The sequence below is a fragment of the Cannabis sativa genome, chromosome 9, assembly GCF_029168945.1.
Source record: "Cannabis sativa cultivar Pink pepper isolate KNU-18-1 chromosome 9, ASM2916894v1, whole genome shotgun sequence".
NCBI classification, from domain to species: Eukaryota; Viridiplantae; Streptophyta; class Magnoliopsida; order Rosales; family Cannabaceae; genus Cannabis; species Cannabis sativa.
Genome location: NC_083609.1, coordinates 7,685,129 through 7,702,095, shown reverse-complemented (window position 1 = coordinate 7,702,095; position 16,967 = coordinate 7,685,129). Strand labels below are relative to the sequence as shown.

The 16,967-nt window shown below is 30.3% G+C and overlaps 1 protein-coding gene across 1 annotated transcript; it reads left to right on the top strand.

Annotated features, from left to right (window-relative positions):
• Positions 1-5,525: 5,525 nt before the first annotated feature.
• On the top strand, positions 5,526-10,672 carry LOC115721964 (sodium/hydrogen exchanger 1). Its single transcript, XM_030651086.2, has 14 exons — positions 5,526-6,625; positions 6,728-6,846; positions 7,160-7,257; positions 7,341-7,400; positions 7,488-7,534; positions 7,617-7,811; positions 7,895-7,941; positions 8,039-8,105; positions 8,215-8,315; positions 8,424-8,525; positions 9,047-9,185; positions 9,263-9,325; positions 9,436-9,519; positions 9,598-10,672. The coding sequence occupies exons 1-14, from the start codon at positions 6,449-6,451 to the stop codon at positions 9,904-9,906; spliced, it is 1,608 nt and encodes a 535-aa protein (XP_030506946.2). The 5' UTR covers positions 5,526-6,448; the 3' UTR covers positions 9,907-10,672.
• The last annotated feature ends 6,295 nt before the right edge of the window (positions 10,673-16,967 follow it).

The window sequence follows — 16,967 nt, the reverse complement described above, 5'->3', positions numbered from 1 at the left end:
AGACTTAGCAAATCTTTCCAAGTTATCTGATCCACGTGTCCCCTCTTGACTGGTCCACGTATTTTGGGCGAATTTTGGAGCAACAATATATATTATATTTAAGATAATATATATATATTTTTTAATTTATAAACATTAATACCGGCGGAAATTGATTGTGGTCCGCCGGTATTAATGCATCTGCGTGGAAAAGTGCAGATATTAATACCGGCGGACCCCACCGCTATTAATCCGCCGGTATTAATATTATTACCGGCGGAATACCATTTTCGTCGCTAATAGTAACTTATAGCGACCAATTAATACCGGCGGATAATTACCAGCGGAATCCGCCGGTATTAATTAATGCCGGCGGTCTCCTCTATTATTACCGGCGGGTGGCTCCGCCGGTAATACCAATATTTGTTGTAGTGAATAGATATTCGATGTATTGAATTTTTAGAAATCGTATCCAATATCTAATTTAATCCAATTAGATATTCAAAAATAATATCTAATTCAATTCAATTACAATTGGATATTTAATATTTGATAATCGGCTATAATTGAATCTGTCAGTTGAAATTAGATTAAATTAATATATGCACTAATAATTTTATATGATTTTAGTGAAAAATTTATGTTTGTGTGGATTTTCTTGTTAATTATATTTTGAGAGTAATCTTAATTTTTTCTCTAAAACATAATCTCAATATTTTAAAATATTCTCTTAAATTTATCTCCTCTTAATTACTAAAGTCGTCTAACAACTAATAAAAACCATTATACATTTCCTAAAATAGTATAATATAATATATTATGATATAAATAGTAGAGAAGAGTGTGTCCTATAGTAAGATTCATGATTGTAATTAGTGAGCAAAAAACAAAAAAGAAGATAAATTATTGTTCTTTTTTATTTAGTTTAATGTTAATTAAAGGTACGTGGTACAAGACAGAATGGTGATGATGTGGACCGTGAGATGCAGAACACATGAGGATGATCATGATGATGGTCACTGTTGTATTATGTTATAGATTTGTCGGGATTAAGGTTAGCAGCAATCATGTCATTGCACCCTACAATATGGACAAACACACTGCTTCTTCCAATTCCAAAAACCATGTTCCCGCGTTTGGTTAGAGGTAATGAAATAGAATGGAATAGAAAAAAATAATTTTTATTCTATTTTTTTGTTTAGTTGTATTAAAATATTGAAATGACTATTCCATTTTAAAAAAAAAGGAGAGATCATTCTAATGTAACAAGAAAAAAAATTTAATGATTTTTTTTTATTAATTTTTTTATGCATTAATTTTATTATATTATATTCATATTCCTATATTTTCATTTCTCCCAACCAAATACCTTTCTCTAATTTATTTTAAAAATAATCTACTAAAATTTTATTTTCTTTATTTTACATCAAACTTTTACAGTCCACTATAATTTATATATTTTTTTTAAAAAATATATCACTATAATTTTCTTTCTCAAATTTTAATATATTTTATTTATTTCAAATATATAATATTAATATACATATATTCTCATATAAAAAAATTATTCAAACTCAAAATAATTAATAAAATATATTTATAGCAATAAATAATATTTTATAAATATAGAACATAAATAAAAAACCAATTTAGAGCATTCACAACAACTTTTTTTTTTTTAATAAATCATAGAATTTTATTAATAGCAATGAGTTAAAATAATAGCCTACCATCCAATTAGGATATCACCTCCGTTAAAGACACGACTAGGATTAAAATTAAAAAAAAAAAACAAATCAAATAATCAGTCGTCTAATTCTTATATCGATCGTTTGACAAAAGAATTAAAATAAAATTAGATAAAAAATGTTGCAGCATCACAATTAATTTTAAGAACTCCTATATTTTGTTTCATCCACCACTCAGAAGACACAACAGTAGAAACTGTTGCAATAGGTTCAACCTTGTAGCTTGAACACTCATATTATGTAAAGTACGTAACTGCACTACTAATAACTCATTCAATCGCAAAAAACTTGTTATTTTCAATCACTTTATAACAACGATATAATGGTGAGTCATTAAAACATAAAAAAAAACCAATAACGAAACAATACAAAATAAAACTATGTCACACATAGACAAGACTAAAACACTCAAAACCATATCACACAGACAAAACTAAAATACTCAAAAGCATGTCACAGAGACAAAACTAATTGCAGTAGAAAAATCAAATGGCAGTAGCAAAATGCAATCTCGACCAAGCCGCATCTAAGCTCAATAAATCACCCAATCCAATGACAACCGACCGCTAAACATTGGATATCCAATTGTGATCAGATCTGATTGGATGTTATTTTTGAATATCTAATTGGATCAGATCAGATGTTGGATGGGGTGTCCAAAAATCCAATACATCCAACATCCAATTAAACTAATTAGTAGTTTCATTTAGTTTGAATGAGTAATTAGATTTTATATTGTTATACATAAAATATATATGCATATATAAAAATTAACATTAAAATTTTACTCTTTTTTTTCTTGGATTGGATGGATCCAATCTAATCCAATACATACTGGACCTAAAATATTCAATGGATCCGATCCGATCCAAAAAATATTAAGTATAAAATATTGAATAAACTCAAATTGAACCAATAAATATATATAAAATACATCTAATGGATAAAACTAATCCAAATGGATGTTGGATTGATTGGATGACTGGATCAGATCGGATGGTAAAATCTAACTTCCAATATATAATTGGATCAAATTTGGATAGGCATAACAACATTGGATGTGGTCCAATGAACACCCCTAAGCTCAAGGAAGGCTGACGAGTTTGACTGGAGAAAAAAACTAACCTTCGATAGCTATAAATTTAGAAATGAAAAATTCTACTTTTTCTCCTAAATTTGGATTCTTTTAAAAGAGTAGTACTCACAACAATTCCTTTAAAAGAGTATATTCTATAAAAATTTAAAGAATTATGTAAAAAATACACCTCCTTCATATGGTTCTCTATTTTAGAGAAACGAAATCTTTACTTTACATGTAGAGAAGCTTTAAAAGCTTCTTCATTTTATTTCTTTTTATTCATTTCTCTCTCCTTCTCTCTCTTTTCTTTTCTCATTTTCTCTTTCCCTTTCTCATTTTCTCTTTATTTAATTATTTAATTATTATAATTAATATACATGCATATAAAAATATTACATTTAAAGGATTTAGAGAAAAAAAAAAATAAAGTTGTATGGTGTGCTGTAAAATTTTGATGTAAAATAAAAAAAAAAGTTAGATTTTAGTGATGTATTTTGAAGGATGGAGTAGAGAAATTTTTGGGTGTGCTAGAGCATGTGATGTAGTGTGTGCTTAGTTTAATTCTGTAAATATTTTAAAGTTTCTCTATTATAGAGCATCTAATATAAGTAATATTCCCTACCTGTTAATTAATTAGATTAATTATTATAAGTAATTGCGGTTAAGTGCCCATATATTTTAATTCGTATACAATTAACTCTATGATTTTTTTTTTTGTCACAATACCCCTTAACTTCACTTCTATATACAAATTTAAGGCATTAGTTAAATTTTACCATTAAATATCAATGACTATGCCATTTTATGTACGTACGTAGCATATATTTTTATTGGTCTCTAAGTAATTTTAATTGTTTAAATATTATAAAAAGTATTCTAAAAAGTTGGCATATAATAATAAAATTTAACCGACGTCTTAAATTTACATAATAAAAAAAAAGCAAAATTAAGTATGTATTGCCAAAAAAATAGATAATTATTGTAAAATTGATACGCAAATATACACAATCGAATCAAGTAATATAATGATAAAGTAGCACGGATGGATGTACTTAATAGGGTGAGGTGGCCCTGACCCCCTTAATTTGTTAAAAATTATGTATAATATATGTGTAGTTAATCACATATATTCCAATCAAAGAAAAAGCTAATAATTATCAAAATATTAACATATAAGGAAATATTTATAAGACATATAATAAAATCATTATGTACTATTATCATTATCTTTTTGTGTGATTACTTTATTAGTGTAAATATAATTATGATGAATAGATATTTCTAAATATAATTAAAAATAAATCATTTAAATAATATATTCAAATTTTATGGAGATTATAATTTTATTCTGTAATCTTTATTATAATTACAATTTTTTTATTTTATAATTGTGTCTGTTGTACTTTATTAATATTATCGGTAAATTTCAAAAAAATCCTAAATAGTTTACAATGACGAAAATAAAGTTCAAACAACTGTTTACCACACATAGAATAAAAAATAATTATGACTACAACAAACTATTTGTATTTTATTTTTGGCATTGTATTTTGGACTCTGTGTTTTACAAAAGTTACCAATTGGACCATCTGTTTTGTTAAATGACAAAATAGATCCTGTATTTTCTAAAATGGTACAAATAAAATCCTTAACTTAATTTTTGACAATTTTTTTTTTAAATACAACCAACTTAAAAATACGAACAAATATAGAATATGTAAACAATTTTGTCATAACACTTTTAGATTGGATTATTATTAAATTTTATTTTGACAAAAAATCAGTTCAGGGTCCTATTTTTACCATTTTGGAAAATACAGGATCCATTTTATCATTTAACAAATCAGATGGTCCAATCGATAACTTTTGCAAAACAAATGGTCTAAAATGGTATTTACTTTTTTTCTTTTTTTAAAAAAAAAAATCAATCGATGGTCTTAAATAACTACAAACATGCACGATCATGAAAACAAAATTGACTAAAAATTCTTCTAGATGCTAAAATGTGTACCAAACCAACCTTTTTAGGAGTGTGTATATTATAAAATATATTTTTATATGTATTACATGTTACAAAAGTTATTGGTTAATTCTATTGTACATCCTTTAAAAGGGTCATTTTGATCTATTTTTCATATTGTATTGCATTCAGAAGAACTTTTTAGTTCATGATTATGTACGTTGTATTTTTCTAGAATCACATGTAAATTTTTTAAAAAATTAGAATAATTTATAATGTTGAAAATAAGATTTAAATATTTTATTACACTCGTGATTATTTTTTAAGTATGGTTAGTAACTATTTGAACTTTATTTTCACACTATAAACTATTCATAATTCTTTAAAAATTTATAAGTGGTCTTAAAATACTATAACATATGTGATCATATCCTAAATGGTAAAATAAATAAAAGTGAACCGAAATAGTCTTTTAAGAGGTGCACTATAGATTTTTTTCTTTAAAAAATTAATAATTAGCCGCTTGGTCCTTCTAATAATTAAGTCCTGACTCCGCCCCTAAAGTAGAGTATAAATTATAGAGTAAATATAAATTTATGAAAATATATATATTTAAAACGTAATGGTTTTTATTTTTTTTAAATATTTTGATATTAAAAAAAATAAAGATATTTATAATATTTTATTTTTGAATTTATATAAATTTCAGTTAAGAATAGGATTAGGAATGATGTAACATTCCTTTTTCAGAGTTAGAAATAAGTATATAACCTCCTATTTCTTTGTTTCTAAACATAATATGTTTGTTAAAAGCTCAAACTCGAAAAGATAATTTTTTTTTATCTTTTTTTTTTTTGTAATTTCATTTATTTATCTTTTTGTCTTTGGTTTTCCTTTATATACATGAAAAGTACCTACTCCTACACTCATTCCACATAGCTTTTATAATATTTTATTTTTGAATTTATATAAATTTCAGTTAAGAATAGGATTAGGAATGATGTAACATTCCTTTTTCAGAGTTAGAAATAAGTATATAACCTCCTCTTTCTTTGTTTCTAAACATAATATGTTTGTTAAAAGCTCAAACTCGAGAAGATAATTTTTTTTTATCTTTTTTTTTTATTTAATTTCATTTATTTATCTTTTTGTCTTTGGTTTTCCTTTATATGCATGAAAAGTACCTACTCCTACACTCATTCCACATAGCTTTTATTGTTTAGAGCTTTTTCAACACTTTTAATTACTTAATTTTATTTGAAACCACTTTTAATTAAGTAATAAATTCCAAAAGATTCTATTGAACGACATAATCATAAAGGTAGACCTCTCCCTCCAACATTGGGTGGCTAATCCTCTACACTCAAAACCAGCTCCTATTCCATCATCACCATAAATCAACGGTCAGTAATTTTTCTGATCGAAAAAAGTTTCTTACTGAGTTTTAACACCCCTATAAATATGTTTCAGTCTCTTCATCTTCCTCTATGTTATTATATAAACTATATATATATATGTATTAGTGTTTATATATAAACTTGAGGTTTCATAACGAACGAAGTATGTTTTTTGATTAATATACAATATATTTAGTTGAATTTTGTTTTATCAACTTTCTCAGCAACCAAACAGAAGAAAGAAAGAGAAAGAGAAGCTGATTCGTTTTTGAAATTAAGTAAAGCGATGGAAGTGAGTTGGTTTTTTGCAGAATCGGTGAGTTTGTTGAAGAGCAGTGGTAGTGATGATCACCATTCTTATGTGATTCCTTTGTTCGTGGTTCTTTTTCTTGCTTGCATTGTCATTGGTCATTTGCTCGAAGGAAATCGGTGGCTCAATGAATCTATTTCTGCACTTACCATCGTAAGATTATTCTTTCTTCATGCCTTCATATAAATATATAAATATATAAATATATACTGTATAATTATGAATAATAGGAATGTATAATTATGATGAATGCAGGGACTTTGTACTGGATGTTTGATACTGTATACAACTGGAGGAAGAAGTTCACACTTATTAGTATTTAATGGAGAGCTTTTCTTTAATTTTCTTCTTCCACCAATTATTTTTAATGCTGGGTACGAAAATTTTTTGCCATCTTCTTCTTCTTATTATTATTTGAATTGGTATATATTGAGTTAAAAAATGCTTCTATTTATTTAATCCTTCCAAAATTGACATTAACTTTCACTTTCACACAAACAACTTTACTAATAGAAATATGAGTAAATATAGGGAATGGGTCTGGTTGCAATTTCAACGGTCAATTAGCTTTTCTTTATTAAGCTTTAATGTGTATTATTCAGTTATATATTCCCTTTGGTGATTCATATTATGCTTCTTTTTTCGTACCATAAGCAATTAGTTTTGACTGACTTGCCAACTTAATAGGTTCCGGGTGAAGAAAAAGCAATTTTTTCGTAATTTCTTGACCATAATGCTAAATGGAGCTGTTGGTACAATCGTATCATCCGCCATAATCTCTTTAGGTACACAAGTTTTATTTGCTTTAACTTATGTGCATAAATTATGAATAGTACTATTCATCAAGTACTTTGTTTTCTCCACATAGGTTCTATACACTTCTTTGGAAAAATGAACGTGGGTCCTCTCAAAATTGCAGATTATCTTGGTATGTTAAATTTTGATTTAATGTGAACATTTTTGTTTTAATTTAATTTAACATGTTTTTAATTTTATCTTCTCCTTTTTATTGCAGCCCTTGGAGCCATATTTTCTGCTACAGATTCTGTTTGCACCTTGCAGGTACTTGTGGGCATTTTTCGTATATTCTGTGGTCCTCTCCTTTCTAATAATTAATAATAATATCATTTTGTCATTATTTTAGGTGCTTAATCAAGATGAGACGCCCTTATTATACAGCCTAGTTTTTGGAGAAGGCGTAGTAAATGATGCCACGTCAGTGGTGCTTTTCAATGCAATCCAAAGCTTTGACCTCACTAATATAAATACAGCCATTGCCTTAAAGTTTATTGAAAATTTTATGTATTTATTTGTAGCCAGTACAGTGCTGGGAGTATTTGTAAGTATCACTCTTTGTGCCTATAATGTAACATAGGTTACCATTTACCAAATCAATAACTTTGATTGATATTATTATTGCAGGTTGGATTACTAACCGCATATATTATCAAAAAGCTCTATATAGGCAGGTTTGTGAATTAAAACTCTTATCAAATACATTTTATTAGAGCAAAATTCTAAGTTTATGTCAAAAACTATTTTGGTGTCATTTTTTTGGTAAACCAGGCACTCTACTGATCGTGAGATTGCTCTTATGATACTCATGCCTTATCTATCATACATGACAGCTCAAGTAAGAGTCTTCACACTACTAGTAGGGCAATTATTTTTCTCTTTTCTTGCTTATTATACATGAAAAGATATCTAACAAAGAATTTTAAAATGTGATATATACTTTGAAGCTATTTGATCTAAGTGCCATCCTCACTGTATTCTTCTGTGGAATTGTTATGTCTCATTACGCATGGCATAACGTGACTGAAAGCTCAAGAGTGACAACCAAGTACGTTAATATTCACAAACACCTCATAAAACAACTGTCATATCTTCATGTTTAGCCAGTTTTTGTTCTTTCATCTGACATCTCAATCCTTTGAACAAATTAATGCAGACATATTTTTGCTATTCTATCATTTGCTGCAGAGATATTTATCTTTGTGTATGTTGGTATAGATGCCTTGGACATAGAAAAATGGAAAATTGTAAGCGACAGGTACGTTTTCATAAGCCAATCTTCTACCAACACCACCTTACTATCAAGTTCCATATTGTACTTTGATTTATTAATTTAAGGCTAATTAGAAATTTTGCTCCTTGAACTTTGATATGTACTAAATTATACCCTTAAACTTTTAAGGTCGTTAAAAATGCCCCCTAACTATTGAGATTGTTGAATTTAAAGACTTTTGTTCAATTTAGTAAAAAAATCTAACATGGATGAAAATTTAGGGGTATGATTTAGTATATTTCAAAGTTCGAGGAGCATGATTTGGTATATATCAAAATCTAGGGAACATGGTTTAGTACATAAAAAATCACTGAAATTTATGATTTGATACATGTCAAAGTTTAGGTGCAAAAATCATAATTAGCCTTGATTTAAAACAGAATCTACGAGACTTGCTACTCAAATACACCAATCAATATATAGTGGTGTTGGGTATCACTACTGTATCTTATAGCAATGTTCTTCAATTAGCACGGGGTTAATTTTTGTTTTTTCTTTGCTTTTAGTCCTGGGACATCAATTGGTGTGAGTTCAATACTTTTGGGACTAATTCTAGTTGGAAGAGCAGCCTTTGTTTTCCCCCTCTCTTTCTTATCCAACTTAACTAAGGACTCTCCAGATGACAAACTGGACTTCAAACAACAGGTATAAGTCTCTAACATTTGGCTTCTCATATTCCAAAACTATTTAAAATCTGATTTGCAATTCTCTTTTTGTTGCAGATTACCATTTGGTGGTCAGGTCTTATGCGTGGTGCTGTTTCTATGGCACTAGCCTATAATCAGGTAGATTGTTTTTTTTTTTGGTTATTTACTCTGTCTTAACATATTTTGGTGTGAGTACTTCTGTTGTCAACCTAAGACAACAAAATAATTCTAAACTTTTATTCGTGCAGTTTACCAGATCAGGCCACACTCATTTGCGTGAGAATGCATTCATGATCACCAGTACCATAATAGTAGTTCTTTTCAGCACAGTGGTAAGACACATTTTCTTATGGTAACAAGAAATCAATAGAAGAATTAGAGTTATAACAATTGAAGTTTTATGTATGCAGGTGTTTGGTTTGATGACAAAACCAATTGTGAAGATTTTTCTCCAGTGTTCAATACATGAACCCTCCTCTCCTAGCTCAAAATCTTTAGGAGTACCGCTGCTGGGCTATGCTGTTGATGATCTAGAAGCCGACTATCAAACTTCCAGTTTTAACATACCTCGTCCCACCAGTTTAAGGATGCTTCTAAGCATACCATCTCACACTGTCCACCGTTACTGGAGAAAATTTGACAATTCTTATATGCGTCCGATTTTCGGTGGCCGTGGTTTTGTTCCTTTATTCCCTGGTTCGCCTACTGATCCTCATTAAGTGTGTTCAGTGCATTTCATCAGTACAGTTTTACTCACCAACTCACAAGTTGAAGAAATTTTCAAGAACAAAACAACTCTGAATAGAAGAAAAGCACTAATTTTTGGTTTGTGTATAGATGTTAATATAGGGTGGAGTGGGTATAATTCTATACGAAAAAAGAGAAAGAAAAAGTTTTTGTTTGGAGTGATGATTTGTTTGAGTTTTTTGTTGTTATTTTTGGTGTGTGATATATAGTTTTGTGAGGAGTTAGTAGTCTTTCATGTATTTTTTTTTTAGTTTTGTGTTATTGGTTTTGCAAAAGGTTGATTGACATATATTCTAATATGAGAGAATGGAGAATTTGACATTTAATTGAGAGGATTAGCTTTTAGGAATTTGACATGTTAGTGTCAGTAAAGAAAAGAAGATGACTACAAAGAGTAATCATTCATGTCTTCCAAAAAGGAAGTGTAGGAAGAAAATTATTACTAATTAAAAGTACATAGTTATGAATTGCTACCAGTTCATGCTTAAGCATTTCTCTCTCTTTGTTGTTCATCATGATTTAGTAAGTTCAGCCTGAGACAAAGAGATTTTGAAGTAATGACCAAACTATTGTCAACTCTATGTGACCACTCAAATAATTTTCTTCAGCATTTCTCTTAATTTTAACTTCAATCAATTACCAACTAACAAGAATTAAAATACTAGCACTTCCACTCCTTAAGGGCTCATTTGGTACGCCGTATAAGGGTCGTATTGTATTAAATAATAAATAACACTATGTTTAGATTAAACAATGTATTGTATTAATTATTACGACCAAATTTTTTAATACAATGTATGTTATGTTATATTATTTAATGTCTGTATTAGCTTGTATTACAATATTTACAAAGGATTTGAGGTCAACACCAATCTTCAACCCGGACCCGGGCCCCGGACCCAGGACTTGGACCTCAGACTCAGGACCCGGCCCCCGGACCCCGAACCTGGATCTCGAACATAGGACGTGGACCCAACTCGGGACCCGAACTCAGACCCAGTACACGGGACCCGAACTCAGACCCAGTACACGGGACCCGAACCCATAGTTAGTGTTGAAATCGAGTGTATTAAAAATATATTATAACTTTACACAATCAATTAATACAAGTCAATACTAAATATTGTATTGTATTAAATAATACTAATACAATAGAACATGGCACAATCCAACACAATACAATACATTACAATACGGCCAGGGCCGGTCCTAGGCACGGGCCTAGCTTTTCGGGGGCCCAAAATAAAAAAATTAAAAAAATTATTAGGCTTTTATTTAAGTAAAATTTAAGTGTATTATAAACAACAAATATTTATAGCTTAATTGGTTGAGGTAGATTGCATAATGTCTGTCATGGGTTCAAATCCTATAATACAATTTATTTCGTCTTGGGCCCATATATTTTCAGGGCCAGTCTTGAATACGGCGTACCAAACGAACATTCCTAAGAGTTAAAAATAAAGATTGTGGAAAGTATTGAATGATTAAATCTCAACTCATTAAGCATGAATGAATGAATGCATTGATCTCAGCCATTAAAAACTGATATGTGTAGGCTGATTACACAAAAGGAATTACACAGAAAACTAGGCTGACAAATTGCTGAATTATATACTAACATAATTGTACTGAGCCTAGAATATTCGGATAGACAATCCCCATTGGGAGTGCCAGCTTAGACTGTAAGGTCACCTATCATTTCTTAGCACACCTCTCAAACGACAGGGAGATTCCATCAACTGAAGTTTGTCTATAAGAAAGTGAAAGCTGGTAGGTGTCAATCCTTTATTTAAGCAGTTTGCCACTTGGTCATGTGATAGAATATATCAAATTTCCAATTGCCTTTTGCATAACTTTGTCCCTTATGAAGTTTACATCTAATTCGATGTGTTAGTCCTAGCATGTTGAGATACATGGTTTGCTGCTAAAGTACTTGCACTCATGTTATCACACCAAATAATAGGTGCACTTGGAAGATTGACTTTCATCTCTTTGAGTAAACCCTGCAACCATAATCGTTCGGCGGCAAGTTGAGCTAGAGCTTTATATTCTGACTCAGTGCTCGATCGTTCCACTACTGTTTGCTTTTTAGAGGACCAAAGAGTCTCTCATGAACACACATAATACCCTGTAATTAATTTGTTGTTATTTTAACAAGATGCCCAATCTGCATTAGAGAATCCAGTATTAAAATTTGTGTCCTAATAGCAAGCATTTAATGGATAATATATTATAGAATATATAAAACACAATTATAAGATAAATAAATACATAAATTATTATTAGAGATGGTATAATCTTGTAAGGTTGTACAAGAGAATCAAGATTATACAATATGAATAAAACAAATTGATAGTGTATTAAATGGATCTTTAATATAGAATTATCAAGTACGATTTACTATACACTGTACTTTAGTGTGTGTGATTTTGATTCGGATCACATATGTGGATAGACATATAATAAATGTATTGTGTATAATTTGATTATACATGACTAGACCGATATGAAATAACATCTTTCATTAACATGTCGTTTACCATGAAAGAGTTATTCATATCACAACGATGATCATTAGTAGATGAGTCTGAATCCCGAGTATATATGAAATCCTATTTGTGTTCATTGAGTTTTTTTATTCACTCTTTAAAGTTTCTCAGAGAAAATGATTCTTACAATTTCTGTTTTGAGAGCTTAATGACATGAGTGGCTAAGAACATGTTACACAATAATAGAATCCAAGCTTTCCAAAAGGATTGAATATTAGTTCCCTTATAGTGTTGAGTGCTAACAGTTGGATCCAAGTCTATCATTAGATTATAGATTAACTGTTTACATTAAACTAATGGTACATAAGGAATCAAGAGATAATTAGAAGGGTAAAACGATAATTTTGACTATCTCTAATTATGAACTAAGAATTGGAGGCCGAGCTATTTATATATTGATTATATCAATAGATTATAAGTAAGAATTCTGTAAATATAATTCTATATTGTAACGTTCTACTCAGAGGAACTCCATGTGTCGTGATGACAACATACTAATTGTTGGAGATTATTTTACTAGGATCTAGATTTACTAACATGTATGTTGATTAACACCCTAAATATGAATTCTCTAAAACAATAGAATTAAACACATATAAAGTTTAGGAAACCTTACATTGGTAGCAGCGGAATAATATGTCTCCTTCCACTCAGATTTCTAACCCTTGTTCCATTCAGTCGCAGAGTATTATCAAGATCTAAGCCCGATTCTCCTTCAAGTGTTGGATTCTTCACAGTCTTCCGCACTATGATTGAGTACTTGACTTGCTATGGGTTGGCATGTACTCTTTCATTATAGGCTCGAAAAATATGAAGAAAAAGAGAGAAGGGGATTCGAATTCTATAGAAGGAGACTCTCAAATTCTAGTTGTTTGGCTAAGTTTAAAAACTAGGTTATTAGGTTGGATAAGAATGAGTGCCATCTTATTCCTTATATAGGATTTCTCCTAGGGTTAGATTTAAAGTATATGAAATTAAAAAAAAAAAAAACAAGATAAAAATTGGCTAAAATTCTCCTTAAGTGGCCGACCATACAATGGGCCTCACTAGTTATAATTTTGTCATTTTATTCAACAATTTATCTTTTCTTTCACTAATAGTCATATTTTCAAATTTAATCCTTTAAATGTCAAAACTATTTATTTAATAATTATAATTAATTATCAAATAAAATTGCCATTTAACTTATTTATTAATTAGACTTAATAAAGTCTCTTAATTAACAAATAAATCATAAAACCTCTTTTCTTCACAATTAAGCTATTGTTTAGTGAAAATTCATAAATAAGACATAGTCTAACGTATGAGGACCTCCTTCCCTTCTGCCCACTCTCCGTTCACACGGTTCTCAAAGTAGAGAAGAAAGCGTGGGCAGCTGGTACCACGAGCTCTCTATCCCACACATCTACCCAGAAGCAAGTGTAGTTCATCGATTCCACCGAATGCTCCTATCTCTTGGCAAAGATCGTGTGAGTGTGCAATTATGCTTCTGATGCTTTGCCATAGAATAGATCGACCCAGTTCCCGCTCTTTTCCGGTGCACTCACTAATTTTAGAATTATAATTGATTAATTAAAATCAATCAACTAAGTCTAGAAGCAGTCTTATCTCAACTAGTGTGGGGATCATGGGGCTATATAATCAGGCTTCCAATAAGCAGATTTAAAATTTACCAAGTAAATTCTCTAACTTATTAATTTCTCCTTGTGCCACATAGATTCAGAATTGCACTGTTAATTATATAGAACACTCTACATGTTCCAAGATATAGATACGTTATGAATTATTCTTCGTTCTAATCCAAATAATCAAAGATCCTCTATATATGATTTATATCGAGTAGAGACAAATTTACCGTTCTACCCCTTAATGTATTTCATACTTAAAATACTTACCTTCCAATAAATAATATTTTAGTAAACTAATATAATTATTGAAATAAGAGTTCTTCCAATTATCTCTATTAAGCCAAGCTCGAAGGAAATCATCATTTTACTTTTATGTCCAGATAGAAGTTATATATTCCTTATTTATGATTTGTGCTCCTACTCAATTATACTATCATATTCCCAAGATGTATGTGTTACCCGAACCAATTGGTAGGTTTTAACGAACAACTCTAAGAACATAAATAACACTCTTGAGATCGAACCTAACCATATCAGGATTAAGATCTTTTGATCTAAGATCAACCAGTAATGTTGACTTAGAAAGATACAACGGTAAGTTTATAATATCTTTACCAAGTTCAATATCGGTCCAGTCCAATGTATACTCCATACATACGATACTAGCATACTTTACCAATACCCTGGAAATGACATAACACTTATCCAAGGTGTAAGTAAACTTTATCGCTGACTATCACATCAGTGTAAGTCCAGTACACTGATGAATCATGGGACATAATCTTTTGAAGCATATAATCACAATTACCTTTCCCTGTTAGGAGAATAGCCCAAAAATCTACAAGGTTGAGACTTGAAATCCAACTTGTGAGAATTATATGGACTCAAGTGAGGACATTGAATACTAGGGGTCTTCAATAAAATTTACAAACCGCCAAACCCGAATAAACCGACAAAAAATACAACCCGAAATAATACAATGAAAATCCAAACCGCCCAATGAATATATTGGGTGGTTTACAAATTGTTGCTATATTTTTAAGCGCTACGCAAGTATACGCAATCAAGTAGTAAATCTCACACAGGTGAGGTCGATCCCACAGGGAATTGGATTAAGTACTACTAAATTATACTTATGATTCTATTCGGTAAATCAAAAGCAATTACGGTTTTAAAAGCAGTAAACTATGAAAGAAATTCAGAAAACTTAATAACACAATTTAAAGTTAAGCAAGATGAGACAATAGAGAGGAGAATCCTGTTGTTGTTTACCCAAATTGTTAATGATTAATTACTATCCTATTCTTGGGGTGAATGACAGATTATAAAATAACCTAGCTCCTTTCAGATCTTCTAGATTCTAAATCACATGTTATCTAATTAATTCCTTAATTAAACTAACATGAAATCAGCATTAAGCAATAATCTACTCGTCACATAAGTCATGTGAATACTTTCGTTTCACATAGAACATCGATTATCTTAATTTTAGCATTCTCAATTCTCACTTTTCAGATTTTGAATTGAGATCATAGAGCATGCACAAGGTGATCAATCTTAAACATGAAATTAAACACAAATTAAGATAATTTCACACACACAAGAATTGAGGAATGGTAATTAAACATTAACTAGGCAAAACATTAAACAACAATCATCATCCTCCCTAAATGGGAAATTTAGTTCAGAAATAAATCCATAACCATTCCTATAACAATATTCAACATAAGTAAATTAAAGAGGAATAAAGAAAAGAACTGTTTGAGGATGAATTCTGGATCTTCACTTGAATCTCTATGCTCTTCCTGCCGCTCTCAGCTGTGTTTTAGGGTTCCAAATCGCTCCCTCTGACTTCCAATCGCAGTTTTCTATTTATACTTGAAATTTAGGGTTCGATGGACGAAAATACCCCCGGTCCGTACGGGATCTCGCCGCGGCCATGCTTCCTCTCGCCGCGGCGAGAATGTGCCAAATTTATGGACTTTCTGTAAGTTGAATCTCGCCGCGGCGAGCCTCTTCATCGCCGCGGCCAGATATGCAAAAAACTCAGAAATTAAGTTTTTCTTCGGCTCAGCACGTCTTTCAATGAATTTCTGCACCCGAGACCTCTTTTTCTCCAAAGAACCTGAAAACATAGAAAACAAGCGTAATTCCGTCCCAACACAGCTAAGAATGCACATAAATTGGATCCAAAACATAGGCTAAAAATAGCCTAACAAACTCCCCCAAACTGACTCTTTACTCGTCCCCGAGTAAACTAAGACTAAACTAAGAAAACTGACAATGATAGCTGAACTTTCCAACAATTTAATTGTTACCACCACCTGCACAACTTCAATCCATCAATAACCAGAATTTCAACCTGCCAACTCTAAGAACTAAGTTGAATGTGCAATTTACAAGTAAGTAATTCATACAAACACAAAGCATCGCAATTCCCATCAATATCACAACTGTTCTAACTTTCCAACTTCCCACTAACACATGATCAATAAGTTTGAATGACATACTCCTCTCCACTAATGTTGACAAATTTCTATTCGGAATCAATAGGTCTTTTTCGGTTAAAATCACATGGCTTAGGTACATGGGTAGGTAAAAAGTCATTTAGGCTATACTATACCATAAGCACAATTAACCAAGCAAGCCTAGACATTTATTTTGCTTACTTTCCATATATCCCAAAAACAGAAATAAGAGATTGCAATTTTTTCTTCAAATTTTTTTCTTATGTGTGTACCTCATAATTTTCTTAACTTTTTTTCCAAGAAGACACATTTTTTTTATAGGCACAACACACAATATTATTCTTTTTTTTCCTTTTCTTTTTTTTTCAATCTCTCATTCCTACACTTT

What these genes read in the sequence shown, in the direction of transcription:
- LOC115721964 (XM_030651086.2), top strand. Translation starts at nt 6,449, where the DNA reads ATGGAAGTGAGTTGGTTTTTTGCAGAATCGGTGAGTTTGTTGAAGAGC. An exon ending in ATTCTGTTTGCACCTTGCAG is followed by an intron (nt 7,535 to 7,616) that starts GTACTTGTGGGC and finishes TCATTATTTTAG; the next exon opens with GTGCTTAATCAAGATGAGAC. An exon ending in GTACAGTGCTGGGAGTATTT is followed by an intron (nt 7,812 to 7,894) that starts GTAAGTATCACT and finishes TTATTATTGCAG; the next exon opens with GTTGGATTACTAACCGCATA.